General features: G+C 36.4%; 1 protein-coding gene across 4 annotated transcripts in view; it reads right to left on the bottom strand.

Moving 5' to 3' along the window:
* LOC129793850 (protein prickle-like) overlaps window positions 1-13,799 on the bottom strand; it is a 126,176-nt gene that overhangs the window by 22,358 nt on the left and 90,019 nt on the right. For all 4 annotated transcript variants that reach the window (XM_055834301.1, XM_055834302.1, XM_055834300.1 and 1 more), the window contains one exon: window positions 2,282-2,693. In XM_055834301.1, the coding sequence (XP_055690276.1) occupies window positions 2,282-2,671 (390 nt within the window). In that variant the 5' untranslated portion in view covers window positions 2,672-2,693. The remainder of the gene's footprint in view (window positions 1-2,281; window positions 2,694-13,799) is intronic.

Consider the following 13,799-nt stretch of genomic DNA (forward strand, 5'->3'; position numbering starts at 1 on the left):
CTTCCGTCGTGCGGTATAAAAGAATGTCACACAAGACGACTCATGACATCTCCCATCCCAGCCTTAGTGTCGTCTTCCTCTTCCTCTTCCTGTCCACACCTCCGCCTGTGTGTGTGAAGAAGAATTTCCCTCCTTAAACATTTCACCCCAAAAATTTATAGTCTTCCACCGCATTTGCAACACTAACAAAAGCAACTTTTTCCCGCAATGCAAAGAAGGAAAATTTTATAAATGACTTCTTTGCCCAACATTCAACCAACTTTTCTTCGCTCCTCTTGAGAGCTAAACAGAGCGCGGTGTGCAATTAAAAGTTGTGACATTTTCTTCTCACTGCTCTGTGGAAAAATACCTATATATATAAAGCAAAACTCGGAAGAGAAGAAATTGGTGCAATTATTTTAATTAAAAATTTTTCTCATCTTTCCCGGGAAGAAGATTTAAGATTGTTTGCAGTGGCATATTTTTTTTTCAAAGATTACTCAACAAGTTTTCCGGGGCGATAGTCATTAGAAGAAAATAATTGCGCGGGAAAAAGAATTTACTATATTGCCATCTAGTGGGAAAATCTTCATGTAAAAGCGACATCTTTTATTGTTTATTAAATTAGAAGAGAGATTAGATTTTTTCATGCCTTTAGATTGTTTTCAATTTGCCTGTTTTCGTAATTAATTTAAAAGTTTTTGCAAATTTATATAATTTGCTATTCACACGGGTAATTATTAAAATTAAAATGTAATGAGCTATATGTATATTTCTGAATACTCTCTGAAGGGACATAAAAATTGAATAGCACGAAAAGTTTAAATAATAAAAAAAGACAAAATTTTTTCCCTAATATGTTAAGTTTAAGACAAGACTTAAGTCTAAAGAATCTTTATTAAAAATTCATTATAAAACCAAATTAAATGATAAAATAGTAAAAAGAAATTCAAAATTCCCGCACAATTCAAATCAATAACAATTCAACAAATGCGAAAAACAAGAGTAAATACAATAAAATATCCCCATGAGAGGAATTTACAAATCCGCATCCTTTTGGGACCTCTGTGGGGGGGAGGCGTCGCATGCCAACAAAATGATGTTTACTCTCACTTCCATTTTGGACGTTAATGAAATTCTGCTATGTAATGCAGACTCCGCTATATTATGGCGGATGGGTTATGTATCTCTTCTCCTCTGCAAACTCTATAGCAGATCCATCGCTAAATTGAATTCCATCATTATTGAATAAAGCCAAAAGCTCTGTGTTCGCGCTATTGTACCACCCGAGAGGTTATTTTGGGTTGCCCTTCGGCGAAAATCATGAGATTCAATCAGATTGAAAGCAATTGAGGTAATTAAAATACATATAAATGTATTAATTTCCCCCATCCAATGCTTTTATAAAAGCTCACAGAGATTTTTAAATGAATTTTTGTAAAAAAATCTCTCTAGACGAGGATGAGTAAGCAAGAAAAAGATCAAAGAGTGATCTCGATTGCGCCTCTTCTCAAAAGGTAAACCTCTTCCTTCGCATATAGAGAAAGAAAAGAAAAAAAAGTCGAAGCATTAAAGTGTGAATTGATAGCATATCAATAAAACCTTTTAAGGCCAATCACTATCAATGCACTGCACACACAGCTCACATAGAGTCATCGATGATGGATGAATGTCGCGCAATTTCATGGGCAATTAACATGCTGACGATGCTGCGATGGGAAAGAAAAAGAAGCCCATCTAATGTCGGTGCCTCCAAATGCCCAAATTGACTTTCGTTTCTCCTCATTAAGACTTCTTTTTCCCGCGCGCGCAACAACTCGCGAGGTAATTGACGCCTCACACCCAACTTGACTTTCTTTCTCGTTTAGATGCGCGAAAAAGCCCCCTCATGATTGGATTTGGCTTGAATTTAATAATGATAATGAGCAACGAGTGCAGAATTTATTAAGCACGCAATGATATGCAAATTGATATGTATAGGTAATGAAAGGAAATCCATCACAAGTAAGAGATATTTTTTTGCCTGTTGTGGTTGCAACAAGGTGGATTCTGGGTGAACTTATGACACAATTTTTCACTAAAAGATAAATTGAAGAAACAGGGAAAAAAGAAGCTGAATTGGGGAGCATAATTCTGCAGTGGAGACGCCAGGTAAACCACCCAGCGGCTCCATCTAACTCTTTATCTCAACAAAATGCATAAATTGCTCAAACTTTAAAAGAATAATTGAAAGATCAAAAGGAAATGGTTGGAGTTGAAAATAAAAGGAAAAATGGGGAAGTAATTGTCTGATAGAACTCACCTGATCAGGCCTTAGGCCAGGAGGTACCCAAGTATACTCCTCGAGGGCGCATCCGCTGTCATCGTCGGACTGCGAGTGCCTTTGGACGTCAAGCTGATGGCCGCCAACGAGATGACCAGCATGGAAGCCCGGATGGAAGGTTTGTGCGTGAAAGGGAGCCGCACCGGCGGCATTTGGCACGGCTGGCGGCGGGGTACTCTTGGGCGGTAGCTGATGCAGCTTCTGCGCTGAGGACGGTGATGGCTGGGGCGAGGCGACAAAAGGTGGTGGTGCTGGTGGCTGTTGTGGATACGGCGGCGGTAGATGATGATGCTGTGGCAGCGGCGACGTGGCAGGTGGCGGCATAAAGCCGCGCGGTGAAGAGGAGGCAACTTGCTGTGGATACGACATTGGCAATGATCTCCTCACGGGCCTACAAGAAAAGAAGAAAGAAATTTTCACGTTAAGACAAATCTTTTTTTCACAAAATGGCTCAATTCACGGGACTATGAATCAACCCATTTTTGCCCGACACACTGCAAGATAAATTCAACAACTTCCATTGAGCGAGAAAAGCCGGATTAATTGAGTTGTGGATGTTGGTGGGAAAAGAAGATTTCTTCATGGTGGGAAGTGTTGAGATTAAGAGCAACTTTAATTGCTTGCAAAAATCTTCATAAGTCACAAAACATCTCTTTTTCTCTTAACCCTCTCGTGCCACAGCAGGAACTTCTTTTTATCGCTAAAAGACAAAATTATTTATTTCTGCCAAAAAAAAAACCATCTCAATGGGGTATCTTTCCTATAAGATCATCGCGAAGAGATAATAAAAGAACTATAAGAAATTAAAATCTAGAATCGGGTTGAGTTTGTGGCTTACATTAGGCGGAAGATTGATTAGAAGAGATGTGAGAAAAAAAAGTATTTTGCATTTTAAACAAATCGTAAAATAAATGCGAAGCATATTTTATTGATTTAGACCTTTTTAGTGGTGATTTTATCAAGAAAATTAGTCATGGAGGTTACGGTGTTTTCTAATTTTCCAGCGCCATGGCCATTTGGCACAAGAAAAAACCCAAAATTAAGTAAAATTAATAATATATCCGCCTTATCTATATAGGTTGATTAAAAGCATTCCATTTTCATTACTTTATAACACGAGCTTAGCTCTTGATTAATTAGGGAGGCTTAATTTGCTAAGAATTTCACGCAAAAACAATATTCTTTAGAATTTAAATTGAATTAAGAATCATTTGAGGAAGAATTCAGAGAATTATTTTGATTCAAAATTGATTACCTATTTAACCTTCAAAGAAGCTTTTTTCTTCGAAAATACATAAAGCTTTAGGAGGGGTATATAGCTGGAGATTTTTATGAGCTTTATTCTTTTTTTTTAATAAATTGAATTCCTTTAAGAAGTCAAGGCAAATTATTCCTTCGAACTACTTTTTCCTTTATAGAACTCCTTCTAATCATAGATATTTCCTCTTATCTTCCATCTGGACGCCTCACGGCAGTTATAACCTCATTTTTCTCTCTCTCTACTAAAAGCAGGAAATAGAGAAAAAGATAAATCCCACTTTTGCATAACACCTCGCTATATAGAACTGATTCTTATGTTCAATTTCTGCGTAACATCCATTTTAGATCTTGATAAGAATATGTTTTAAGAGAAGAAATGTTTAAACACCGCGCGTCTCTATAGCATCCTCTCTAACGTCTAGACGGGTACAACGCGACGCAGTTTAAGGCGACGTGAAAGGGTTAATGCATTTGCATGATATACATTTCGGTACTTTTCTGTTGGAGTACTGCTGGTGCCAAAGAAGAAGTGTGATGCTGGTGCATCTCTCTCGTGGTGGCACAAAACGACATCTCAATGGTGGAGCGTTTTCTAGTTCATTTGCTAACGGCAACTGTTATCTCCTTTCTCACGTGTGAGCCTATTTGTCTCGCGATTGAGGTGAATTATACGCTGCATTATGGAGATTTATGGCATGAGCAGAGGTGTGGTGTGCAGCAGCACTAACGGGTGCCCAGGTGAAAAAGAATATACACAAACAACAAATTGCCCCAACAGATGAGGGTTTGGTGGCTGGTTGTGCCTGACCAGGTGGATTTGGAGGGGGTGGAGTGGAAAAGGGAGGGCACACATCTAATTGGCCGGAGAGACCAACAATGGTGTGTCAACAATTTAGTGAGTGTGTCACACAATTAATTACTGCTGCATCCACACTGCAATTCCATCGCATAAATTGTCGTGATTTCTGCCTTTTCGGCTGGTGAGCATTTCATAAATGCACTCTCCAACTCCATGGGTGCCAATCTCCCATCCATTTTTGCCATTTGCAACCCCAGTGGGTGGTCCCAGACAGATATGCACAAAAATACCCCCATTTCACGTAGAGTTGAAACTAAACTAATAATTTCAATTATAGATTTTAGATTTTCTTCTAAAAGATTTTTCTTCATCTAATTGATTTAAGAATTTGCGAAATATTTTCTTTGTCTATAGAGAGTTAAAAAATATAATAGGAAATTTGTAATTAAATTGAAGACGTATAACAGTTTTTATAACTCAAATTTTATTTCAAAAAACAAGGAGAATTTAGAATTCTAAATAAAAAGGATATGTTTCTCAAAGAATTTCAGAAAACATAAAGAAAAAGTCTCTAATTTGAAGACTTTAAAATATTTTTGAGAAGAATTATAAGAATTATAACAGTTTCTTTTGTAAAAAATTAAAGTTCTAACGATATAGAAAATCAGCAGTGTTTTAGAAGATTTTTTTTCTTTCAAATAAAACAGCACGACATCTCGAAAACGAAAAAAAATCTTACAAATTCATAACATTTAGTACAAAAATTCATTCTGCATCTTTCTATATAACACTTTTTTTTCAGAAGTTTTGAATCTTGTAAAAATGCTTTTTGATTGAAAGACTTCTTTTATTCTCACAGAATAAACACAGATGCGAGACCAGAATCTTTTTTATATTAATAAGATTTTTGTAGAATTTTATAACAGATTTTATAACACACTATTCTAATAAAAAAATTGTTGTATTTAAAAAATTAGGCTAATCATAAAAAAAATTGATGGAATTTTGAATCAATCTTTGTTATTTTAAAGATTTCTTAAAGATAATTTTTAAGTTTATTATAAGTGTTATAAACTATCTTTAAGCTATAATAACTATGCTAACTTAATGAAGTAACCAAAATTATAAAATGAACTTTAATTTCTTCTTTATTTTCTTCTCAAAAACCTCAAAATTCAATTTTAAAATAAAAAAAATGTATAACAGTTTAATATTTCATCTTTTATCTAGAATTCTACTGACCCAACAAATTAATCAACTCTGTTGTGAGTGCATTGAAATGAATTCCAACACCGAATTCATTCATTAATCATTGATGCAGCAGTATATGTACAACACTTGTGCAGCAGGGATGGAGACATCAAATAATTCCAGGAATTTCGCATTGAGTTCAAATTTTAATTTGAAAGTCCATCCCCGAAATGGGGTGGTGAGACAGGCACAGCACCACCCCCAGCGCATTGGGATTAATGTAAATCAATTGATTATTCTGCTATTTATTGCACTCGTGCCAACCTTTTTCTCGCGCAAAATGTTACCCAAAAAGTCACCCAACAAATGGAAATGTGATTTATGCAAATGACCCAGGATTTATCGCAAATGCATGCGAATGTCCTGATAGCGCCAGTCCCCACAAAAATATTTACGTTGAGATGATAAGGAATAAAAACAAACAACATTCACACGGCTCATGGAGGATTAATAGGGGCGCGCTCGTAAAATTTCATGAGGCGCGTGTGGGCGTCCCCCCGCGTGCCATGGCGGACTTAATAAAGCGATTGGGAGAGCCATAAAGGTCTGTCTCTCTCTCAAGACTCCGGCATTTATTGGAAATTGAGCAATTTTCAATCAAATGGAGACGTTTGCCGCAACAAAAAGGTAAAAACTCCATGACATCATCCGTGATTCAGGTGTTTGCAAAATCTCCTAACTCCTAAGCAAAAAAAAAAAGAACAACTAACGTGTAGTGAGAGAGACTTAAAAGACGCGGTGCGTTCACTTTTATGTGTGTTTGAATTTTATGTTGTGGATGATGAGGAAAAAATTGTTTTGAAAGCAAAAACCTTCAATTTATTCGAATGAGAAATATTCTTCCTGCATTTTGTCGGAGTTTTTTTATACTTCTACTAAATTTTATTTATTAAAAAAGGCGGATTTAAAGGGGGCGTGCAAGTCATAAAAAGAGAACGTTTCTTCGATTATAAATTCCGTGTTAATTTGCAGTGAAATGTGAGGTGCATTAGCAGGAAGATATAAAGCTTTTCTACCAGGGAGCTTTCACATTTCTTATTTCCTTTTTATTTTTTTAGTCCTGATGTGAGAGCTTTCGCAGAGCTTTTACAAAGAATATTAATATTTCTATTAAAAGATCTCAAAAAGAAATATTTTTATGCTCCAGAAATCTCAAAAAATACATAATAATGAGCCTCTAAACAACCACAAAAAGTTACGTATTTATGGAATGAAGTTTTGTGAAATTTATGCATATTAATGTTGTAGTTATAATATTGGTCATAAAATTGTGCACGCGGGATAATCCGCCTATGCGTAATCTCGATGGTGTATCTCATGCAAAAATTTCATGCTCAATGCGCGCCCTGTAATTGCAAGACGCCATAAATAAATCATAAAAAAAACTCCGTACGTACGGAAAGTTCTTTTTTGCACAAATGAAAGTTGCAAAGTAGTGAAAGTAAAATGCTGGTCAACTCATTGTCTCTGAATGTCAATTAATTTATTCACAAAGAGCTTGAAGAAAAGGAAAAGAGAGCCTTCATTTGAATATTCGTAATTTAAGAAGCTATATAAAAGACCTTGTAGACTTCAAGATACTTCGGAGACATATTTAAGATTTCTTTTTTTTTTTAAATTAAATTGTAAGAAAAGCTTCGTCTCGAATATCTTGGTCAAATAAATTTCAAATATAACTCAAAAAGGGGATATTCATTTCAAAGAAAAAAATCCACTCTCTGAATTTATTTCTTCCTCTCGCTGTGAGTCAATTAAATTTCTTTCTTTCCCACGTGTGTGTGCACCTCAAAAAGTTCCTCAAAGTAAGAGAAAAAAGAAAAAAACTCCGTGCCAGGTGAGGCAGGTGAACCGCATGGAGAAGCGAGCGCATTTTGATGAGAAATTTTGTATGTTTCTTATGACAAATTGGTGGTGGAGTTTGGCGATGTGAATGTGTTGAAGAATTCTTGGTTAGAGAGGAAAGTAGTTTAAGTGCAAGAACTCACAGGCACGTGAAAACATTTAATTTACATACGAATCCACACGTTTTGTCAGAAAATTTTCTTTCTTCGGCATACAGAGAAAGGGGAGAATCTTTTTGGGGAGACCCATTGTAGACATTTTATTTATTTCAACGATGGAGCCAGAGAAACTTCATAAATAGTCCATGCAAACAACTTTTAGCGTCGTTCACACTACAGGTGGTTCATAAAATTCCGCAGCGATGAGAAGTGATGCCTCTTTCGGCTCACACACATACCGAACACTGCTCCAAAAATGGGTTGGAGCAGGAATTTTTCTTAAAAATCATAAATTATTTATCGAATAAGCATATAAGCTCTTTATTTATTTGATAAAGAGAATTTTTATTTATAAAAATGTTTTTTTATTGTTTGTAAGAGAAGTTTAAATTTTAATTGAGATGAGAAAAATATTTAACTCGGCAAATCAAAGATATTAAGAAACTTAACGAAAGTTTTTATAACTTAACGAAGGATTTTATTTGTTAAATAAACCTTCCTCTGACTCTACAAATATCTTTAGAGCTTTTTCTTTCTTAAAACTATCCTTTTTAAGGACTTAACGAAAGTTTTTTTTTCAATCCAACGAAAGTTTTCTTTTTATACTTTCGTTAAATTCATTAAATAGATTTTAAATTAAGAAATATACTTTTAAATTACGACTTGTTACTAACTGAACGAAGCTTTCCAAATGCCATAAAATTTTTCATTAACTTCCTTGGGGCAATTTTGTAGCAATTATTGCTGAATTTTTGCTCAAACATTTCCCAAAATGAAAATTTCTCCAAATAAATTATTTTCTTTCCTTTTCAGTATTGCAAATGATCCAAAACTACCCGTATGTACTGTATCTTCATGTGGATACCTTCTTTGGCAGGTAAATCCACTCTTACACCTGTTTTGCTCTTTCACTCGCACGTCTCCTTCAGCGTACATAAGCTAAATGATGTGACAAATAGACTTTTTGCCCACAGATTTATTCGAGAGTATCTCTCGTTTTTCACGTCGTCTGTCGTTTCTTTTTTTTTTAGCACACCCCTCTCATCACCCATAACACCATGTCTGATGCACTTAATTGATGCACTGAGGTGTGCAGGATGGATGGGGTACCAACACACCACAGACTTCCTGAGAGGATTTTACAACGAGGAAACTCATTATTGGTTGCATTAGCTCTGCATCTATTGGGATTTTGTATGCTCACACACATAATTCCTCCGGCACAGGGTGACCCCACTACGATGCTTTTGCTCCGCACCATTAAGTGGTGTGAAAAGTGAATTTAAAAGATGAGATTTTGCTTCCTAATCCCGGCGGGTAATTCATTCAACACATATAACTGCAAAAATCCTCAACAAGCTTCTCAGAAATCTGCGCAACATCATTAGTGAGGCAAATGAGCCATCCGCAGACTTTTCTCCGAACTTCTTGCACAACGTAGCAAAAAAGAATCTCTCAGAAGAAAATTTCTCTTCGGGAAGATTTCTTCTAAAAGAGATTCTGCAAAAAATAATCTTCCCAAGAAACGCGCTAAGAAATAAAATTAACTTTGCAGTCCATTCTCGCAATTATGCAACGCACAGAGTATGGGGAGCTGACAAGAAAATTGAATTCTTCGCACCTCTAGTGGGTTCACTGCCGGAGAACAAGCTCTCTGGGAGTCACTTTGAGGAGGGAAAAAGAAGTGGCCTTTAGTCTGTTATTAAATTACTATTCAAGTCATTTATGTGGGATCTCTGTCCGTGCCATGTCTTACAAATTCTTCTTGAGTTTTTTCTACCTTATCGCGAATTCTTTTCACGTGTTCGCATAAAATCAGTCAAAATATGAACGACATGCAAGTCAAGATGGGCGGCTGCTACCTCATTTGCTTCATTTTATAAACCATACTCATGAAAATCTTCTCCGTCCAATGATTAATTGTCTTGAAAATAAGTTTCAGATGGTGAAAAATGTAAAATAGATTGAGAAAAAAAAATGGTTTAACCTGTAGTTGAACCGGAGTGTTTTACATGGAAGTCTTGCACTCTATCCATTGTGCTAAATGGTTGAATTTTTCAATCCATTTATGATTTATTGAGAAAATTATTTTCACTGCATTTCCAAGAGAAAATTGAAGAGAAACTTCATGTAAAATATTCATGAAGAAATTTTCAAAAGCTCCCATCTCTCTTTCCCCGGATTACCGCATGTAGGTAATTGTTAAAGTATACCTCAAATGGGACAAAAGAGTCTTTCAGCGGGCATATCAATGATGTTAATTTTGTCAACAATACAAGGTATCAGACGGGGGGAATGGATGTGGATGCTTTCATCAATCACATTCCTAAGGCGAGAGTTCTGCCTGCCATTCAAACTCATTTGCCGTTGAGCCTTTATAGACGAGTGATCCCCGCCGTATTCGCTCCCGCAATGGATTATTCCATCCTCTCCGCCGTCCCAACGTTGTGGTCACGAGAAGGAGTGTGTTGGGATGTAAAACTTGTGCAATTGACTGTGGTAAAAGAGCTGAATAAATAATAATTGCTGTCGATGCAAAGTGAAACTGTTGTGCTGCTGCTGTTGCTGCTGTTCTTGCAAATCGCATCTCAACAAAAGAGCGACAGAAATCGCCGCGAGGAGTCAAATGCCGTGCGGAGTTCGCGCACACAGAGTTGTTTCATATTTTTCCCTCCGTCCAACATACAAGACAACAACAATATAGGGCTCTTCTTGTGCCTATACCAGAAGAATGGTGCGGACTCGAAGAAAAAGCCATCCGGAGTCTGTATGAAAGCCAAAAGGAGGGAGATGAGGTGGAAGACGCGATGGTTTGGATTTCTTCGTTGCCGCCCCTTATCCCGCGTATTTGTTGGTGCTCCAGCACAAGTGAAATCAGTGTGCGATCACTTGGCACACAAGAAGATGGTGAGCACCATGAGCTCTCCCCGAGTCTCGAGATATGCTAATTTATTATTCCATATTTGTCATTTTCGCTTGTTTTCCGTAATTACACGTTGTGGTGCCCTCCGACAATTCATCCGCAACAGCGATATTGGAAGCTCTCTCTCTCCCTCGTCTCATCTTATTGCCTTCCTCCTGGAAATTGAACGAGATCACCCGGCATGGTGGGACGTGGAGGAAGTTGCAACGTGCAGGGAGGACTTAATAGAGCTCCGCGAGACTTTAATAACACGCGCATGGGGATGAAGCCTCCTCGTGGGGACCACAAATCCACCGACAATTTGCAATTTGCATTTAAATTCCCTTCAACTCTTTGGGCGCGACATGGCATCCGTGCAGAAATATCCGCGTGGATTATTTGGTGCATTCCTTCGGAACCTTTGTTTGTGTGTGTCTGTACGCGTGTGATGAGAAAATTCCATTCTACCCAGGTGTGTGTGCTTGGTGATAATGGTCTTATATGATTAATCGTTAGGATCACAAATTGAAGAATTTAAAATAAAATCATTAAAATCTGGGAAGAAGATTTTGTGTTAAAAGAGGTTTTTGAGAGAGCTTTTTGATATCTAAAGAGAGCTTCTGAGCTGGATTTTTTTTGTAGAATAGAGCTTTTTATATGTATAAAGAAAACTAATTCAGTAGAGCTTTTCATACATATAAAAAGCTCTCTATAAATAATTTAAGATATATTAAAAGGATAAAAGAAATGATTATAAACTGAATTATTTTTATGAATTAAATGAATAACAATGATTTCTTTTTTTTTTAATGAACGGCAATAAAATATTATTCTCTGAACTATTAGAATTATAATTAGAACTTTATTCTCACTAAATGGTGATTTTCTTTTCAATTTTTGCTTTCATCACAAAACTTCCACTACTTATCAAATGAAAAAGAATATTCTTATCCTTCTTATCCATTTGACCTTTAAGGAACTACATATAAATATGCTTTAGTATCAATAAAAGTTTTTTTAATCTTTGGGGAAAAAATTCTTACGTGCCCTGCTGTCCCTGAAATTTTGCCTCAAGCTCTTGCGGATGGTATGAGACAATCGCAATTTCTCAATTATACGATGCCAATCTCTCTGCATGCGCGCAAATATTCTGCTGAAGGTACGTGAATTTCTCGCCATCCTCAATGGCAAAATGCAGATGAGAAGCAGCAGGAGGAGAGTCCGATCAGGGAAATATCTTCCTTCAATTCTATGAGTAGTGTCTTCTGTATATATGCGCACCAGGTGAGCTTTTTTTCTTCTGCATTTTCAATGGACAATGGCGCGGTGATGGGTGGTGAGGGGGTGGTGTAGTGATGGATTAAAGGTGTGCAAGATATAGTCAATAAAGCTCAAATTACGCACGAAGAGAGAGAGAGAGAGAGGAATGGCGCTCGCGAGTCTTTGATTTATGATTCAAATTGAATTTATTGCAGAGTTTATAGAAGAAACAAGATTTTCACCTTGTCTTGCGATCAAACGTCTGCCCTCGCGTCACATTTTCCATCCCGCGCAAAATGATCTCACAACAACGTTCTAGAAATCAATTTGAACGCCCGATCGACACCATCAATCATTCCAGGGCGAGACTTCTAGAGGACTCTTGAGGCAACCCCGCGCGCGAGAATTGATCTTGAGGAAGTAATTTCAATTACATGGAAATTCAATCAATTCGCTCCCAAATAGATGATCTGAATTATTAGTCCACAACAACACATCACTACAACATTTAACTTGTTAAGAACACGAGATCTCCTGCCAGAAGATTGGATGAGAAATTTCAAAGATCTTGTCATGTGATTTATTGGCGACAATTAATCGGTATTTAACATACCTCTACTAAAACATCTGTGGAGACCCCAATCCGGGACAACCCGCAGCAAAAAAAGATAAGGCCAATCGTTTCAATATTTCATGAGATAATCTGGAGAAAATTCTCGAGAATTTCCTCTTTCTCATTGAAAAATCAATTGTCATCGTGTGGAGTGAATGAAGCGAGAAGAAAGGCACGAAATTGATCGTTTAGCAGGCATTTAGACATTCACCTGCCTTTCTAATCTCTCTCTCTATGCCCAAAAACTCTCCTCATCACCAATAAATCGATTCCATTGAGATTACATTTCTGTGGGCGATTTATTAGAGTCTCACACAGCAAGGTCTTTATTGGAGAAATTAAAGACCCATCATGTAAAAGAAGATTTTTTTTGTTGTTCAGGGATGGCGTCTGAATTAATTTTGTGATAGAAGAAAAATATTTCTGGTGGCTTTAAAAGCATCTTTATGAGATCTCTGAAAAGGTTAGATAAGTAAATTAAATCGTTGAAGAGATTCTGAATATAATAAAAGAATTTTATAAAGGAGAATTTATCAATAGAATTGGAGGAAGGTGAGGTGAATAGGATAAGTTTCCAAAACAGGAATAATTTGATTCTTTTCCAGAACATTTTTCTTTGAAATTTCGTGAGATTTTTTAATTCTTATCTAATTGAGAAAAATCTTCAACTTTTTATATACATATGTATATAATATATAATATATAATTTAAGTAGAAAAAGCTCATAATGAGTGAATTAAAAACAATATAATTTGCAAAAGAATTTTTTACCTTTTCACCAAAACATTTTAATTGCATGATTGTTTCACGTTAAATATTCTCTCGCAATTTCTTTATAACTCTTTAACTCTCTAAATGCCTCTGCCCAATAAATTTTCATTTCTACCATTTTGAGTGCAAAAATTGTACATAATATTGAGAGCATCTCGTGAGGAAAACTCTCCCTCCACAAGACTTTTTTTTTCTTGCTATTTGGCTGAGCATGAAAAATTCATGGGAAAAGAAGTTAAAAAAAAAAAGAACTCTCCACGAGAAGGTGCAACATTGTGGCATAATCGCGGACAAATGGGCGATTTGCTGCTAAAACGATAAATGAGAGAAAAATGACTTTTCATTTTATTACTATTTACTCAACTTTTTTTTTTCTTTTCACATAATGCAGTTTGGTGCGCAAATGTAAATTTTACGACTTTTTGGCCTTTCTTTCCCGCCATTTCCCACCACGTAGGGCGCGCACACCGCTACACCTCAATCACCTCAATCCCATGGGAGCATTCCACAGCAGCCGCTCAACACACCTAATTAGGTTTGACTTGAGGAGAGAGAGACGTAGAGAGTCTTTATCTCTTTTTTTTCTTCCACACCGCCCTAGAATTTATATTTGAAAAAAAATCCAATCTTAGACTCACGGA

The sequence above is a fragment of the Lutzomyia longipalpis genome, chromosome 3, assembly GCF_024334085.1.
Source record: "Lutzomyia longipalpis isolate SR_M1_2022 chromosome 3, ASM2433408v1".
NCBI classification, from domain to species: domain Eukaryota; kingdom Metazoa; phylum Arthropoda; class Insecta; order Diptera; family Psychodidae; genus Lutzomyia; species Lutzomyia longipalpis.